The sequence below is a fragment of the Cebidichthys violaceus genome, unplaced genomic scaffold (genome assembly GCF_023349555.1).
Source record: "Cebidichthys violaceus isolate CVI_PGR_0920_01 unplaced genomic scaffold, fCebVio1.0.p SCAF_75, whole genome shotgun sequence".
Classification (NCBI taxonomy): Eukaryota; Metazoa; Chordata; class Actinopteri; order Perciformes; family Stichaeidae; genus Cebidichthys; species Cebidichthys violaceus.
Window position 1 is genome coordinate 620,265 of NW_027176959.1, and position 17,661 is coordinate 637,925.

At 45.0% G+C, this 17,661-nt stretch overlaps 2 protein-coding genes across 2 annotated transcripts; both read left to right on the plus strand.

Moving 5' to 3' along the window:
- The first annotated feature begins 4,473 nt into the window (after positions 1–4,473).
- Positions 4,474–11,737, plus strand: si:ch211-106h11.1 (volume-regulated anion channel subunit LRRC8D). Its single transcript, XM_068737066.1, has 6 exons — positions 4,474–6,055; positions 6,663–7,037; positions 7,334–7,933; positions 9,099–9,349; positions 9,568–9,945; positions 10,083–11,737. The coding sequence occupies exons 2-6, from the start codon at positions 6,690–6,692 to the stop codon at positions 11,203–11,205; spliced, it is 2,700 nt and encodes an 899-aa protein (XP_068593167.1). The 5' UTR covers positions 4,474–6,055; positions 6,663–6,689; the 3' UTR covers positions 11,206–11,737.
- An 850-nt stretch (positions 11,738–12,587) lies between these two features.
- ddx39ab (DEAD (Asp-Glu-Ala-Asp) box polypeptide 39Ab) lies at positions 12,588–17,640 on the plus strand. Its single transcript, XM_068737005.1, has 10 exons — positions 12,588–12,659; positions 13,568–13,784; positions 14,031–14,158; positions 14,342–14,618; positions 14,755–14,873; positions 15,048–15,179; positions 15,772–15,881; positions 16,197–16,341; positions 16,489–16,636; positions 16,966–17,640. The coding sequence occupies exons 2-10, from the start codon at positions 13,577–13,579 to the stop codon at positions 16,980–16,982; spliced, it is 1,284 nt and encodes a 427-aa protein (XP_068593106.1). The 5' UTR covers positions 12,588–12,659; positions 13,568–13,576; the 3' UTR covers positions 16,983–17,640.
- The last annotated feature ends 21 nt before the right edge of the window (positions 17,641–17,661 follow it).

Consider the following 17,661-nt stretch of genomic DNA (forward strand, 5'->3'; position numbering starts at 1 on the left):
GGTGCTTCGGACATTTTGTGTCCGGCTTTTGTTTTCTTTTACAAAGCAGGAATTATGGCAAAATGGGGATTGCGTAACGATTGCTTTAGCCCTGTTTTAATCAGTAGGGAGTAGCTACCTAAACGCTGCATGGAGAGTTTGTAGCTTGTGTGCTGCTGTTGGTTTTGCTGCTAAGCTAGTTTAGCGTAGCGCGCCTCCCAGAACACACGTGCCTTACCAGAGTACAATGTACTTGGATAGCGCTTTTCTTGTTTTCCGACCACTCAAAGCGCTTTCACAATACTTGTCGTCATTTACCCACTGATGGTAGGGGCTAAGTGCCACCCGCCTATCAGACTAACTCATTCACACACCGTAGGCACAGCTACGGGAGCAATTTTGGGGTTAAGTGTCTTGCTCAAGGACACATCGATATGCGACTAGCGTATGATTACGTCAGGTGGTTTGCCATGTTGAGCGCAGTGGCTCCACCGAGAGAACATTATATTTCCCACAATTTAAGCTTCTGCATTCCAAATGCAATAGTATTATTCAAACGTATTGTTCGGTTTGTAGTGCCTGTCGAACCTTGACCCTCGTGCTGAACGGTTCAATACCCCTAATAAGCAGTGACATACAACCTTACTTAATTCAATCCACTCAAAGGTTTAGCTGCTACAACTGTATTTGGGCTGGTATGACCAGTAGCCCAGTGTGACTAAAGTTAGCTATTGTTTGTGTACTTTTGATAGATATTGATGTCTAACAGAATAAAAGAATTACTGAGTCAATTGACTCTTCTTTTACCTGTTCTACTCTGTTTTAGCATTTTCAGACATCCTGTCATTTTCAGTTGAGGCCACCATGGCTGCTGCTCAGCAAAGGTTACATCGTGTTGCTTTAAGATACGTTTTATGCATCGTGGGCTCATACTGCTCAATCTGTGAAAACAGTTTCACAACAGTACAATGCCTGCTGTGGTTCTGCAGAAAGCTTTCTAAAGTCTGTAAAAATTAGCTCCGATGATGTCATCAGGTGAAATCAAGTGAAACATCTAGGTTGCTGATATTTGTATTCCCGTTTGTGTACTCATTGTGTACTTTCTCAATATACTCCAGAGGAAATAGTGTAGGTGTTTTGTAGTACAAGTACTACATTAAATCACATAATTTGATCAAACAGAAAGAGAAGCATCAGATTGTCAGGCCGCAGTCTCAGCACTTTGGTGTTTATCTGTGCTGTTGTGGCTGGTGGCTGACAGTGGTTTTAGTCAGAGGACTTCACAAAAGAAGCGCTGTGCCACTTTCTCACGGTCAACAGCTTCTCTATCTTGCTGTCACCAGTTCACCCCCACCCACCCATTTTACACTCATTTCCTGACAACTTTTCAACCTTCTCTCATTTTGGTTGGCAAAAGAACAAAGGTTAAGGACAGTGCAGGGCTTTCCATTCCTCGTTAGAGAAAGGAATGGAGAAAAGAGAGGAGAAAAGGCTGAGAGCTTAGTGAGATTTTGATGCTGGTAACGTCTATATGTGTTATATACTGTATATATTTAAAAAGAGGATTTGCTTTGCAGTACTTATATGTATAAACAACAAATCTACATCCACTATAGCCATGGGAACCGTGGACTGTACTTTTCTCTCGATATCACACTATATCAAAGGGTCATGTTCAAGAGTAAACACCATCAACACTGCCTCCCACTGAACAGGAAACAAGTATGTTGCTGAGGTATTCTTTCTTTCTATTTTACGGCTTATCACATCCTCCTACTCTTTTCAATCAATGGCTGTCAGATTGAAAAACCTGAACTGTCAAGTTCATGTCATGGAAATAATAATGATTATGACGACAATTTCTCAAATTCAGTCAACTGATGGGCATCCCCACTCCCACAACCAGCCAACTCACTGAGATGTGCATCACAATGCAGGGTGTCAGAGAGGTAAGGGGGTGTGAGAACTCCAAAGAGATATGGTACCCAAGGAAGCCACTGCCTACATCTGCAAAGTCAGTGGTGCTGGTAAAGAGAGAAAGCCTAAATGTATAACCACAAGCCAAAATGATGAATAAATGTATGACTATATATTACAGCAGGCCCACTCTTATTGTCATATTCACCACGACAGCAGCAGAGGGTCAAAAAAGAAAGTCTACATGCTAGCTAGGCTAACATGAGCGCAATGACAACTGATGTTTAGCAGGTATGCAGGCACAATATGTTTACCACGTTCATCATAGTTAGTTCCGCATGTTAGCATGCTAACATTTGCTAATTAGCTAAGAAAACAAAAAGTACAACTGTTCTCGTATCAGAATGACACCAGTTTTGCAGGTATTTGGTCATAAATTCAATTTGAAATGATAATGATGGTGCTGGCTAAAAAGCTTTCAATTCATGAAAGCTCTAAAAATTTCAACTTCATGGTGACACGAGAGGAAAAGTCAGTGTCAAGGCAATCCATAGTTGATGAGATATTTCAGTCTGGATCAAAGTGGACCGATCAACCAATCAGACACAAATTCATCCAAAAACACACTTTATTGGCCAATCCAAGTAATATATGTATATTTCATGTATATTCAAAATAGATTGCTTTGTAAATTGAACTAGGCCTACTTCTATTGTTTGCCTCCATATCATCAGGCCAGAGGATATATTGTCTTAGAATGTTGTTCATGGTCATGCTGTTGGCTTGTATTTTAAATATTAAAGTGTAACTTCTCCCCCAGGTCTACGCCTAAGTCCACCCACAGCATATTGAAAAATGCTAAAAAAAGGGAGCAAGGTGCTAAGAGGTTCAACCCCAGCCACTTCCACTTGTCGAAAGCCTAAAACACAGCGTCAACAAATATGACAGCTACAGTAGCTTGGAAAAAAGCGATGTGGAGTTATATATCTGAGTACAAATGACACAAGAATTAGCTAGCTAGCGCACTCCCCGTCCGGATCGTTAGACCCAGCTGGCGCTGGCCACCAGCCCGCTGTTTTGCTCATTTTCTGTAACGTGTAGCGTTAGCATGAAAACATTGTGGAATAAGCTCGCTAATGTTAGCTAGCTTACTAGCCAACCACTTAAATAGTCAAATTAAGCAATTTAATAATTCATAGGCACTCTTATGGTAACGTAGGAATAATTATTGCTATTGCCAGATAATCAGTCATCGACACAGATTCAGCAGATTTTGTAATGTACTGATAAGAAAAGAGGCTTGTGCTGTGATTGTAATGCTACACAGTGGTTACTGAAAAAAGTGTAGATGATAGATGCTGTGTGGAGAGGCGAGGAGGTGGGTCTGATTAGAGGACGTTAACATTATTTTATTTCATGGTGTAGATTAGTCCCAAATGGTTGACTCAGAATGTTGATGGCGCTTTGGAAAAATTTTAACCGTGAAATGCCAACTTGTATAAATCTGGTGAGAAACGTCAACATTAACGCAAACATTGATGTGTTTCATCACATCAGTCATATCATCATCATGTTTACATGTGCATTTACTCTTTAAGAAAGCCAAGTCCAGATCCAAACAACCTTATCATTGGATACATTTTTTAATCTAGCTTCCCTCTCCAAAATCCTCATATATGATGGTAAAATAACCATTTGCTTTTAGGAACCTTGTTTAGTCTTTTCAGTCAGGGTTAACTTTCAGCCATCATTTCTACTTAATGTTACAAATTGTTTAGCATCAACCAGTAAGGCAACAATATGTGTGTCATGCTGTTCATGTTTAAAGATTTTAGCCATTTGATGTGCAGAGGTCTGTTGCAAGCTTGTGAAGTTTTGTTTTTTTATGATAGGAACGTGTGAATCTTGTCATATAACACAACCCCACCCGAAACATCCCTGCCTATGGGCACGGTAGTGTCAGTGGCTGTTACTGTTTTTGAGTGTGTTGCAAACAAAGAGGTGTGAAGCCGCAGGCCTTTTTCACAGCAGAACTCTGAAACCGAGGGTGTAATCGGCCCTCTTCTAATCTTGAGCTTGCCACACCACAGCCCTGCAGTCTAATTTTAAACCCATATTTCCCTGAAAGAGATTTTTTTTATTTTTCTTTTTGGTCTCCATCAGTTACTTTTGCAGTGAGATCATGGAACCTCAATGGCCTCTTAAATGCAAACCAAACCGACTTTTCAGTAAAATATTTTGTTGTTTACCATGTTTAGTTGGAGACCAAAACCGTTTTTGATCTCTGCTGTAAACATGTTTGTTTGCACTGTAAAGTTGGGCATGTGGTCTTATGGGATTGAGTGTATTTGGAAGCCAGCCTCAAGTGGCCATTTGAGGAACTGCAGTTTTTGGCTTCATTTCTCAGCACTGGAACTCTTTGCTAACTCTTAAGCCATAACTTATCAAAGTTTTCATTTGTCCAACATGACTAAATACCCACAAAACTAACATCATTCCCTTCGGCCTCAGTTGCACTTTGTGTTTTGTGCAAATGTTAGCAAGTTAGCATGCTACCACGCTAAATGAAGAGGGTGAACAAGGTAAACATTATACCTGCTTAACATAACATTGTCATTGTGAGCATGTTGCTATGCTGAAGTTAGCATTTAGCTCAAAGCACCACTCTGCTTGAGTACAGCCTCACAGTTAAAGCAGCTTGTTGTCCTGCGTTGGTCTCATCAGGACGCTGTGAACCCATGTGAATGACTTCATACGCACACAGAGAATCCCTGACACACATGTGATATAAAGTCCACAACAACAAAATGTAATGCAGTCACACAGTTTGCTGTTTATCCAACACTGAAGATTGCACTGCTGATTATAGCTTTAACAAGTTTCAAAAGCACAGTAATCCCGGTTCAATAGTAGGTTTGACTTTGTATGTAGCAGTAGGCCTAGATGGTGATAATACGTTATCTAAGAAATTGTCCCTGTCCCTCAAAGTTACGTCTTCACACCTCGTCTTCTTTGTGGAGACAATAGATGCCACTCCCTCACAGCTCACCACACCACTTTTCTTTTTTCCTAACCTTAACCTAATCATGACCTTACCCCAACCTTAGACCAAGTCTTCACCCTGAAATGTAACAATTTACATGATGGAAATGTGCATTTTGTCCCCATTTGGTCCTCAAAAGCAAAGCGAGTCCCCACAAGACGAGTAAAATACACACACACACACACACACACACACACACACACACACACACACACACACACACACACACACGTTTTCACACTCGCAAATACAGTACAGACACACAGAAAATAAACACACCAGCTGTGTAGAGTAGATCGCGATGTGGTTCATTGTCAGTTTGAGTCTTTGCTCCAGATTCTTCTTGACCCAAATACAAAGGAAACAGCACCCCAAGTTACATATGACATGCCTTTCCGTTAACACAGACACACACACACACACACTCACGCAATAACTGTAATATAACAACGCTCCCCGGTCATCAGACCTCTGGAAGCTGTGTGGAGTCAGATGCTGCTGTTATGTGTAACTCACAGTACAGTAACTTCAGCAGCCCCTGCTGGATGATGCTGGATACAACGTTGTAAAACATTTAGGGTTCATGAAAACAGGCTAGAGCAGTGGTTTTACAAATTTAGTGAGTTCATAAAATATGACAAAATATTAGAGATTAAACTACCCAACAAAAGGCTTTATGAAGAAGGTAATTTTGGCACATAGAACTTCATCTCAACCTGAAGGCTGAAACTCTGAGAGGGACCATTCTGCATAGAAAGTACCTTTACTTTCGATATAATATATTGTTCTAATAGTTAGTATTTTCTTGTGACTGTAATATGTGTCTAATATTCCTCTGATATTTTCCTCAGAGTCTGTTCTGAAGGAGTTAAAGTAAAGGCACCCTCCCCCCCCCCCGGGTCAGTCTTGAACGGGCTTCTAGCGCTGAATTAGATTTTTCAGCCACACATCCTCCACTGCCATGGCAACCGTTGAAAAGCTGTGTGTCGGCCAGTTGAGGAGGAGTTTGTTGTAAGTTTCACGGCAGAACCAGACAGCGCCGGAATGAAGTTTGTGTAAAGCGGCTGTGGGCTGATCAGAGGAGAGAGGGGGAAAGAGAGCAAGTTATTCACCCAGGTATGTGAAAGTTAATCCAGGAGCTGTTCGCTTGTGATTTGTATTTTTGACAAGAAGTAGACTTCAGAGATGTTGGCCTACAATGGACATTGTGTTTGATGTTGTACCATTTTATTTAGTTTATTTAAAGGTCCAACTGTGATAGCTAATATGAAAGCTGAAAGATGATGTCATGTCTGTTTTTAAATGGGCTCTTTAATGGAATTGTGGAGTGGCAGTTTTCCCTGAAACTCTATGTGTTTACTGTTCTATGTAACATTCATAACAAAACGTGCAAAAATCTAAGCTTTTTTAAAAAAAATAAACTCCCTTACCATTACTTATTAAAAGTTTGATTAGATGTTATTGACAACATAAGCGAACAACCACACAGCCACCATCACAAGCTGATTTAGAAACTATCTTTTTAGGGCAGGATCCTCTTATTCTGTGACCTGTGGCCTGATCCAGGATGCTCCTGGATCAGGCCACAGGTCACATACTGTAGTTCAATTGCTGTTACCGAAACGGCTGACAGTGAAAGCCAGACTCATCCTTGTACATCACTTCATCAGTTTAAGTGCGTAGCTCAGATCTTTCTTTACTATTTCACTATTATTTTTTACAGTCATCCCTGTGGGACCCAGAGGTCGCCATGTTCTCCCTGTCGGAGCTGGTGCCTCTGAACCAGCATCAGAGTCGGTGTAAACTGTTGAAGCCCTGGTGGGAGGTCTTCATGGACTACCTGGTGGTCCTGATGCTGATGGCATCCGTCCTGGCTTGTACGGAGCAGCTGTCCAGGGATCGAGTGGTGTGCATTCCCATGGATCCAGTTATCACTGCGAACACCACTAATCACAGTCCCTCAACTAGCAGACAAGTATTGACTCCATCTCCAAAGCCCCCAACTCATGTTCCACGCAACGTCAGCCCAAATCTTCACTCCACAGGCCGGGGTCGACGCACACATCTGGCCTACCAGCAGTACATTTACATTAGCCAGGTACTGTCTTTGAAAATGATGCAACAGAAGAGGTGGAACTGATTAAGGAGTTGGTAGAGACCAAAAACAGAGCTAAAAGAGAGTGAAATTGGACTTAAACTCACCAAGTGGTCAGAGACACGACTCCAAATAAGTGATGATGTTGCTCCGTATTGGCTGAAAGTGTAATTGAGTCACTGTTTTCTAACACGTTTGCTTAAAGTATGATGATATATAATATATGCAATGTTGTGTTCACAAACTGGACAAAAAAGCCAGTTATTGTTGGTTTAAGTGTCTATCTTCTATCTGTCTAGGTGTGCTACCATAAGGCTTTGCCTCTGTGCTCCCGCTTCTTCCCGTACATGGCCATGCTGCAGTCTCTGGTGCTGGTGGCCAGCGGCTCCTTCTGGCTCCACTTCCCCCACACCTCCGCCCGCATAGAGCACTTTCTGGCCATCTTGGCAAAGTGCTGCGAGTCACCCTGGACATCTCAGGCCCTGTCTCATGCCGCCCGGCAGGAGAGCATCCAAGAGAAGGAGGTGGTGGCGGCGGTGGTGGAGGAGAGACGACCGCCCAAGCCTCCTCTCTCTTCAGCTTCATCTTCACCCCCGGTAACCTGCACGAGACGAACTAGCATAGACTCGGGCACAGACAGCCCGCTTTTGAAGAGATCGGTTAGTGCGTCCTATGGCGCCCCTCCCTCCCCGTGCCCCTCCACACTCTCCTGTAGCTACGCCATGTCGTCTGTATCCCTCGGGTCCCAGGTGCACCTTCCTTCCTCCAAGCACGTCATGGTTGACATTCCCAGGCAGGTCATGAGTCTGGATAAAAGTGATGGGGAACAGGCCAGGGCGCTGTTCGAAAGGGTCAGGAAGTTTCGGTCACACTGCGAAAGCTCAGATGTCATCTATAAGGTGAGAGATTACATTACATTACATTACAGTCATTTAGCAGACGCTTTTTTCCCAAACAAGCATCTAAGAGCATGAAGCAGAGCATAACTCAGAGCCAAAGTACAGTGCAGAAACAAGAAAAACAGTTAGTGCTATAAGTAATACGAATACAATAAGTGCAACAAGCTAGTATGAATACAATAAGTGCTAAGTGGAAGGCTCAGGGTAGCAGTTCCTGAAGAGGTGGGTTTTCAGCCTGCACCGAAAGATGGGCAGCGACTCCGCTGTCCTGACGTCAGTGGGAAGTTCATTCCACCACTGTGGGGCCAGGACAGAAAACAGGCGTGACCGGGTCAATCGGCCGCCAGGACCTCTGAGCGACGGGGCGACCAATCGCCCCGAGGCAGCAGAGCGAAGTGGTCGGGCGGGGGTGTAAGGCTTGACCATGGCCTGGAGATAGGAAGGAGCTGTTCCTTTCACTGCCCTGTAGGCTAGCACCAGAGTCTTAAACTGGATGCGAGCTCTTACAGGTAGCCAGTGTAGAGAACGGAGAAAGGAAGTTGTGTGGGAGAACTTGGGGCGATTGAACACCAGGCGAGCTGCGGCTTTCTGGACAAGCTCCAGAGGTCTGATGGCCGACGCCGGGGCTCCGGCGAGTAGAGAGTTGCAGTAGTCCAGGTGGGAGATGACGAGAGCCTGGATGAGAACCTGCGCCGTCTCGTCAGTCAGGAAGGGACGAATCCTCCTGATGTTGTAGAGCAGGAATCTGCAGGAGCGTGTAACGGATGAAATGTTTGCAGAGAATGACAGTTGGTCATCCAGGGTCACACCCAGGTTCCTCGCAGTCCGAGTTGGCGTCACCACGGTATCATCAATGGTGATGGACAGGTCCCGGTGCGGGCAACCCTTCCCCGGGAGGAACAGTAGCTCAGTTTTGTCTAGGTTGAGCTTGAGGTGGTGTGTCGTCATCCACTTTGAGATGTCAGCCAAACACGCAGCGATGCGCGTCTCCACTTGGGTGTCACTAGATCATCTAGTCTATGTAGATGGTTTGTATTTGATATCATCTACTTTGTCTTTTGTCTGTTAGCTTCTTACACACTAGACCTTTAAAAGTGCAGGAGTTTGATCAGGCTTGATTGAATGATGTCACTTTGTTCATTATGCCTCCCTTTCATCTATTCAGGTCTACTTGGCTCAGACAATATTGAAATTGCTGATGGTGACGCTGATCTTGAGTTACACCATCCCTCTTCTGAGCTCCCTCTCCTTCACCCACACCTGTCACCCTGAGGAGCAGGCCTTGGTGGGCTACGCTACCTTCGAGTGTATCCATGTGCTTTCCTCCCTTCTACGCAAACTGCTTGTGGCTTACCTGTCCCTACTGGGGCTGTACGGCCTGCTTAATTTTTACACCCTCGGCTGGATTTTACACAGGTTAGTGCATTGATGTAAAGTGTACAGGGATATGTGTAAAAATACCCTAAGAACTGATTAAAGTGAACATGTAAAATGGTTGATTCAAAATGTTTTGAGACTTGAATGATTGTTCAAAGGGCCTTCAAGGCATACCAGAGGCCTGATAATAGGATTAGAGTGTAAAGCTGTGTTTGGGGCGACTGTGTGATATATTTCTTATTCTGTGCCCTACTTAGCCCTCTACGGCAGTATTCCTTCCACTCACTGAAGGAGTTGTGCTCCCTGAGAGATGTTCCTGACCTGAGAAATGACCTGGCCTTTCTTTTACACATGTTGGACCAGTATGACCCTCTGCTGGCCCAGCGTCTGTCCGTCTTTTTGTCTCCTGTCAGTGAGAGCAGGCTGCTGGGGGAAAGCTTGGAGAGGCGCTGGGGGGAGGAGAAGCTGCGTGCCATGACTAGCGTGGACGCAGAGGGCTTCTCCAGACTGCAGCTGGTGGCCCTGCCTCGCCTCCCTCCGGCCCTCTTCACCCTCAGCCAGCTTCAGGTCCTCCAACTGGAGCTCATCACAGATGCCAGGTTCACTGCGCAGGTGGCCAACATGACCTCACTCAGGTGGGTTTCGCAGTGGTGCAGTCAAGCTTCACACATTTTAAACAATGCAAATCAAAAGCTATGTCTAGACATTTTGTTAAAAAGCAGACCGCTGTGACGTACATATGCAGGTCTTTTATTGTTTATTCACCCAACAGGGAGCTCCACCTCTATCATTGCACAGCAGCGGTGGATCCCGGTGCACTCAGAGTCCTCCAGGAACATCTGGAGGTCCTCCACCTCACCTTTACTCAGGCGTCAGAGATCCCCAGCTGGGTCCTCTCCCTCCGCAGCCTACATGAGCTCCACCTCTCTGGCCGCCTGAGCAGTGACGGCGGGGTGGGCCGCAGCTGGGCGTTGGGGAGCCTCCGCCAACTGCGTCACCTCCGTGTGCTGGTGATCCGAGGCATGCTACAGCGGATCCCCGGGGAGCTGTGCGAGGTGGCCGGCAGCTTGGTGAGGCTGGAGATCTACAATGAGGGCACCCGGCTGCTTGTGCTGACAGGCCTGAAGCGCATGGTCGACCTGACCGAGCTGCTGCTGCAGGACTGCCGGCTGGAGCGTTTGCCCTCGGCCCTGCTGGCTCTCGCCAACCTGCGGACGCTCGACCTGCAGCACAATAACTTGAGGACGCTGGAGGAACTGCTTAGCCTGGCTCATCTGCGGCGGCTTTCTTGCCTCAGGCTCGCCTACAACCGCGTTCTGGCACTGCCGGCCAGCGTTGGTGTGCTGCGAGGCCTGGAAATCCTGGATCTATCCAACAACCAGCTTCAGAGCCTCCCCCCAGCGCTCTTCACTCTCCGCTGCCTTCGCAGACTGCTGGTGGCTGGTAACCTGCTAGAGGTGCTGCCCGCTGAGGTAAAGGCACTGCAGCTGCTTACAGAGCTGGACCTCAGTGGGAACAGGGTGGAGAGCCTCCCCCCTCAGCTCTTCAGTAGCTGTTTGGAGCTGCACATCCTTAATGTGGCTCGCAACTCTCTTAACTCGTTACCCAGGGGGATCGCAGCTTTAAGTCTGTTGTGCAGGTTGGACTTGCGCAGTAACAGTCTGGAGGAACTGCCTGCTGAATTGGGCTGCTGCACAGGGCTGCACGGAGGTGGTCTCCTAGTGGAGGACTGGCTGTTTCTTTCTTTGCCTCCACAGGTCAGGGACTTCCTGAGCCGTTCTTGCGCCCCGTCTGGTACTCACTCAGAGGGTCATTCCCGCCCAGATTCGGACAGTTTCCCATACTTCTGTCCTACACAGTGGAGTTTCTCTTCTGCTCTGGAATCACAGATATAAGTAGCCCAACACTGATTTGCGGGATTTGCTTTTGCAATGCTTTCGGCAAAATGTTTACCAGCATGTTCTTTTAGAAGGCAGCTTTCCTATTGGTCATTTTAATGTGAGGCTTTAACAACCATTATAAGTCCATGTTACTTCCTAGTACACATTCTGCACATTGATTTTTATACCACACTAATTACTAACTAAATTAGTGGCAACCAAAGGCTTGCAGGAATGGACTGAAACATGCACTTCAATTTTTTGCACTTTTTCCTGAGATAGATGAGGAGACCATCTGCGAGTGTTGTAGGGTTGAATAATGATTATGAATAAATAAGGGGAAAAAACATTCACAAAGATAGTATTTCTTGCAGGGATCTCACTGAATATAACATGGCAAAAAGATTTGTGTTGTTTGATAACAAAGCATATATTATTAATACAGAAACTACTCAAATTAGTATTGACATGAAAATAAATACACTAATTTATATGTCCAAATAATAATAATACACAGTATAAAGAGTGTGAAGTTGTTTCTAACTGTAACCACTAAATAAAAAACAATAAACATGTTTATTTTTGATGCCATTGTTTGGTCACTTTATTGTGAAAAGTACTCACCAAAAGTGTTATCAAGTCCGACCTGACGATGGTGTCACCATTTCTAGCAGGTCATTGTCTCCAAACCAGAAAAACATAAAAATCAAACTGCTTTTTATTAACACATTTATTAACAATACTGACATTTCTGTTGTTTGCAAGAATCACTCTCATGAGTTGTGCTCATTACTAACAATTTTACCGATATTAGCACTGTGACCACTTGAGGGGAATTTTCTTTCTCCAAAAATATCAATAATATTTCAATTTATCTTTTTGGCTTAACAGAAGGAGGAGAGAAGAAACTGAATGAATGAATAAATGCAATAAAATAGATACAAATAAAATGAATACCAGTCACAGTGCTGGTTTTATCAGAAGTATACATGTACAGTGGTTTCTACAGTTCAGTACAAGTAACGCTTCCATTTTTTATTAAATAAGCAAGGGTTGTCCTTCAGAGCTGAAGAGAAAGACTCAAATATATATATATATATATATATATATATATATATATATATATATGTATGCAAATTACATATATTTTATTGCATACATATATACAATAAAATGTATGTGTGTACAATATTGTGCTTAATTAATTTTATTTTGCATATGTATTTATCTAATATTTATCTAACTACCGTGGTCTTCCATACCGGTGTATCCCGCTTTTTTTATACTGCAGTGTACTGCGACACACTTTCTGTCCAATCGCTGGCTGCCTCTTTCGACGGTCGTATGAATCCACCAATGACATCAACGCCTTTCAGCATGGGCGGGACGTCCGGTTTCTCGTATAAACGAACTGAGGCCTCCCCATGCGGTTTTGATCTTCAGGTTGACGCGTAGCAAACACCGACAAGGTAAGAATTTAATATCTGTTCATTGTTGCAACTAGAAAGTTCTCAAAACTTCGACTGGCGTCCAGGAAGTCATAACTTAGTTTATTTCGACAAAGTGGCTAGCCTGGAATCAAATAGCTTCCTTTATTGTTTGCTTTAGAGTGCTAACCGTAACTGAGCTAGCTAGCGTTTTGTAGTCTAGCATTGGTTAGCTTCGTCAGCGCACCGTCTCCCTCGTATTTGCTAATGTTACGAGTGCGTTGTTAGCCTTTTTATATTTTGCGTATTCCTTCTTTTTTTTTTTAAATGACTTAATTCACAAGAGGAATGTATGGTGCAGCCGGTCCATTATCAAAATAGTTGCTGCCGTATAGCGCGTTAGCTTGCCACGTTAGCAATGGTTATGCAACACAATAGCTTCTCAGTGTTGTAAACGTTTCAGTTGATAACCGGTTGGGTCGGCTAACGTAACCTCCGATGCTTCACTGGACCAGGTTTGTACGCGATGTACGTGTAAATAGGCAGTTTTTGCTTGCATACGGAGCAAAGACTGTAGCGTAAACTTTTACGTGGACCCTCTTCTTTGCTAAATTAGCTAGCATAGCTCATTCAATGGCCTCACGTCTTACAATGGGCTTTGCGGGGTGAACACAACGATGCTAGTGTTTACAGCAGCACTAGTACAACAGTTTACACAAACCAAACTTATAATGGAATAATGAATACACACGTTTTTCACAAACATCTTATCTGAATGTACTTTAAAACGTGCTGTGAAACCTGGCACAAAGAGTGGCAACAACAGCTGGGCTCAGTTAAAAGCCCCCCTTTAACCCTTTAAACCCAATGAGAGAGACGGTTTTCAGCCAAGGTAGGAGGTGAAAGAACCGATTAAAGACCAAACCCCTTTCTGTTTTTCCCTGTTTTAGACAGACACAATGGCAGAGAATGATGTTGACAACGAGCTGCTCGACTACGAAGAGGATGAGGAGCCCCAAGGAGCCCCAGAGAGTGCGGCCCCCGCAGGCAAGAAGGAGGTGAAGGGCTCCTACGTCTCCATCCACAGCTCTGGCTTCAGAGATTTCCTGCTCAAGCCAGAGCTGCTCCGCGCCATCATCGACTGTGGTTTTGAGCATCCGTCTGAAGGTGAGGGACATTTTAGTCATCATTTTATTAGAATTTATTTTTTAAACGCCATGTCCCTTACTGTGTACAAGTTACATGAGCTGCCCGTATTTGTGTCTCATAAATACAAATATAACAAAAAGTAGCAGGGCTGCCCCATGTCTGCATTCTCTGTTCAGTAGCTTAAGATACTTGATGTTCTAATGATAATGCAAATACGCTGGCTTAAAATGTTCTTGTGTCCCCCCCCCCCCCCCCCCCATTTAGTCCAGCATGAATGCATCCCACAAGCTATCCTGAGCATGGACATTCTGTGTCAAGCCAAGTCTGGTATGGGCAAGACGGCGGTGTTTGTGCTGGCCACACTGCAGCAGATTGAACCCGTTGATGGACAGGTCAGTATGCGTATTCAAAACACCAGGTCTATGGATTGGATTAAGTGAAGGAAGCCGTACCTTGGGCTGTCTTCAACTTTAAACTTGTGGCTTGCGTTAAGTAGAGCCCACATGTCCTGTTTCATTGGATAATATACCGGAATGCAAAGTGTCTGAATCTGTTTCTGTACGTCTAACCCCCAGGTGTCTGTATTAGTCATGTGTCACACGCGAGAGCTGGCCTTCCAAATCAGTAAAGAGTACGAGCGTTTCTCCAAGTACATGTCCGCGGTAAAGGCCGCCGTGTTCTTTGGCGGCATGGCCATCAAGAAGGACGAGGACGTCTTGAAGAAGAACTGCCCTCACATCGTGGTCGGAACGCCGGGCCGTATCCTCGCTCTCATCCACAACAAGACCCTCACCCTGAAGAACGTCAAGCACTTTGTCCTGGATGAGTGTGACAAAATGTTGGAGCAGCTAGGTGAGGCGTATTTTCTGTTGTTGTGTAATGGCTGATTTTCTTCTTGATTGTCATAGATTTCACTTCAGGGTATCTGGTTACACCCTATTTAATTCTGTATTAATTTGTATCCTTCTGGCCTCTCTTTGTGAAACAGACATGAGGCGTGACGTGCAGGACATCTTCAAGATGACACCCCATGAGAAGCAGGTCATGATGTTCAGCGCCACTCTGAGCAAGGAGATTCGACCAGTCTGCCGCAAATTCATGCAGGATGTAAGTGATCGATGAAGTGTCGTTACTTCAGGTTTTTACTGAACTGTTTTATCAGCCGGAAAACTGGCGGTGCGTCAAAGCTGCTGCACATTTGAATTCGACACGCTTTGCCCACTTGCCGATGATGTAACTAGAAGTTTACCTAACAGTTTCTCATCGTCTTGTCCTTTGCAGCCCATGGAAGTATTTGTGGACGACGAGACCAAACTGACACTCCACGGCCTGCAACAGTACTACTGCAAGCTGAAGGACAGCGAGAAGAACCGCAAGCTCTTTGACCTGCTGGACGTGTTGGAGTTCAACCAGGTAAAGCGATGGAGCTGTCGCACGGTGCACAACCAGTAGCATACGGCTTCCCCAGAAAGTCCTGTCGTTTTGGGATTACAGAACTGGAATTGTTGCTTTACAAGAAAACTGTAAAATATGTTACCAAAGGTAACAAAATCCGCCTACCCGCGGCTCCTGAACCACAAACGCACATTTCAATACTTTATATCGGAGCGCTTTAGTAGCTGAATGGTTTCAGAAAATGCGTCTTCACTGCAACGTCTTCACCCCCCCCCCCCCCCCAGGATGCATGTTTTTCTCCAGCACATGCATCTCATAAAGAAGCAAATAGTTTTTGTACAACGAACGACCGACCTGTAAATTGGCGTGCTTTTAGATGAGCTGATGAGCTGGTTTCCCCGGTTCCCGTCTCTCCTGTTGCTCCTGTTGCTAGCTGGCTGTAGCCTCACATCAAACGTGTATTAAAAGATCCGTACCGCTTTCATGTCTGAACTCTCGGCAAAAAATTTTTTTTAAAGCTGTTCAGTCGCTGCGATAACTTCCACTGTAATTCTGCTCGTGTCCATGCTCCCTCAGCAGCCACACTTCAATGCCTTTGCTTTGCCTCTAGGTGGTGATCTTTGTCAAGTCAGTCCAGCGCTGCGTCGCTCTGGCCCAGCTTCTGGTGGAACAGAATTTCCCTGCCATCGCCATCCACAGGGGAATGGCTCAGGAGGAGAGGTGAGATGAGACACACACACACACACACACACACACACACACACACACACACACACACACACACACACACACACACACACACACACACACACACACACACACACCCCCCCCCCCCCCCCACTGATATGCCCACTCTCATAAACATACGCTCCATTGAGCTCTGAATGCTGAGTATGTTTATGGAGCATGAGGCCTCATCAGTTAACTCAACACATCGTTGCCTTCAAAGGGGGGGGGGGGGGTACGGTCCAGTAATGCCTCCAGCAGCTGTGTTGATAACCCCCCCCCCGGGCTCTGCCCATTCTTACTCCACAGGCTGTCTCGCTATCAACAATTCAAGGACTTCCAAAGGCGGATCCTGGTGGCCACCAACCTCTTTGGCCGAGGGATGGACATCGAGCGGGTCAACATCGTCTTCAACTACGACATGCCGGAAGATTCCGACACCTATTTGCACAGGGTGAGAACTTCAGAGGGGGAAATGCCTGCACACCCTAATGTTTCGTTCTGTGACGTTATTTTTGAATAGTGTGGCGATGTTTGTTTTGTGTTGCTCATTGTGAACGGTTTTACATTTTCGTGACGTGCGTCTCTCTGCGCCCGTCAGGTTGCCCGTGCCGGTAGGTTTGGCACAAAGGGCCTGGCTATAACCTTCGTGTCGGACGAGACCGACGCCAAGACTCTGAACGATGTGCAGGACCGCTTCGAGGTCAACGTGGCCGAGCTGCCCGACGAGATCGACATCTCCTCTTACAGTAAGCCCTCGCGTTTCCCAATGCCTGTGGGGCTGCCCTGTTGGAATGATTGTAATTTGTGGATAAATGGGCTCAAAGCACTTTGCTGTCGAAACAATCGTTTAATCCAGGGAGATCTTCCCAGCTAAAGACCGCCCCACAGATAATAAGCCGGTGTAATGCACCTTTTTAGACTCATCTCGGCGACTAGAGCCACCAGTTGGTGCTGTCATGTAACATTGGAGCTCTCGTCAAAATGGAAACTGCCCGCATCCGTTTAACCTGTTGCTGAAAAGTCGGTATGCTCAGCTGTCGCTCAACTCGTCTCTCCTCCTCTGTCCCCTTTTTAGTCGAGCAGTCCAGATGAGTCCTCCAGCCAAGCCGAAGTCTCGTCTTCGTGGATCTTGATTTTGGAAGTAGACGTGTTTCACCATCGATTTGAAAGCTCTGCTCGTTCCCCGATGTTCACCAAACCTTTATTGTTATTGTCAGTTTTTGGGGGCGGAGGGGTATGGTCGTTTTTAATTTGTCTTTTACTGTTTTGTTTGGGGGGGTTCTGTTTTTTTTGCTTAATGGAATTAAAACTTTTTATAAAATGCCCTTTTTACTGTTGTGGTGTCTTGTGAGGCTATTGTCTCTACCCCATATCCATTGAATTTAATCTCCAGCAGAGCAACGTGTAGAAAAATAGTTCTGAGGAACATGTAAAAGTGATTTTTAGCTCCTTTTTTTTTTTTTTATTGTTCAAACTAGTTTGTATAGTAGGTTTGGTGTTTTGTCTTTTTCCCCCACTCCAGCAGGTCTTTAAAGTCATGTAGTGACCGTTAATTACGTTTTTGGCTCACATGGCAGCTCTTTCTTTGAATTTCCAATTGAATGCCTCCAATAAATGAAGTCACTAAGAATCCTAGTGGTGCGTTTGCCAATTTTGATCATGAGATTGTCATTAGCACCTTGTATAATGAAATAATTTACTTAATGTGCATGTTATTTTGAAGATTTATAAATATTTCACTTAACTACAATCCAAAAATTGTCCTGTACTT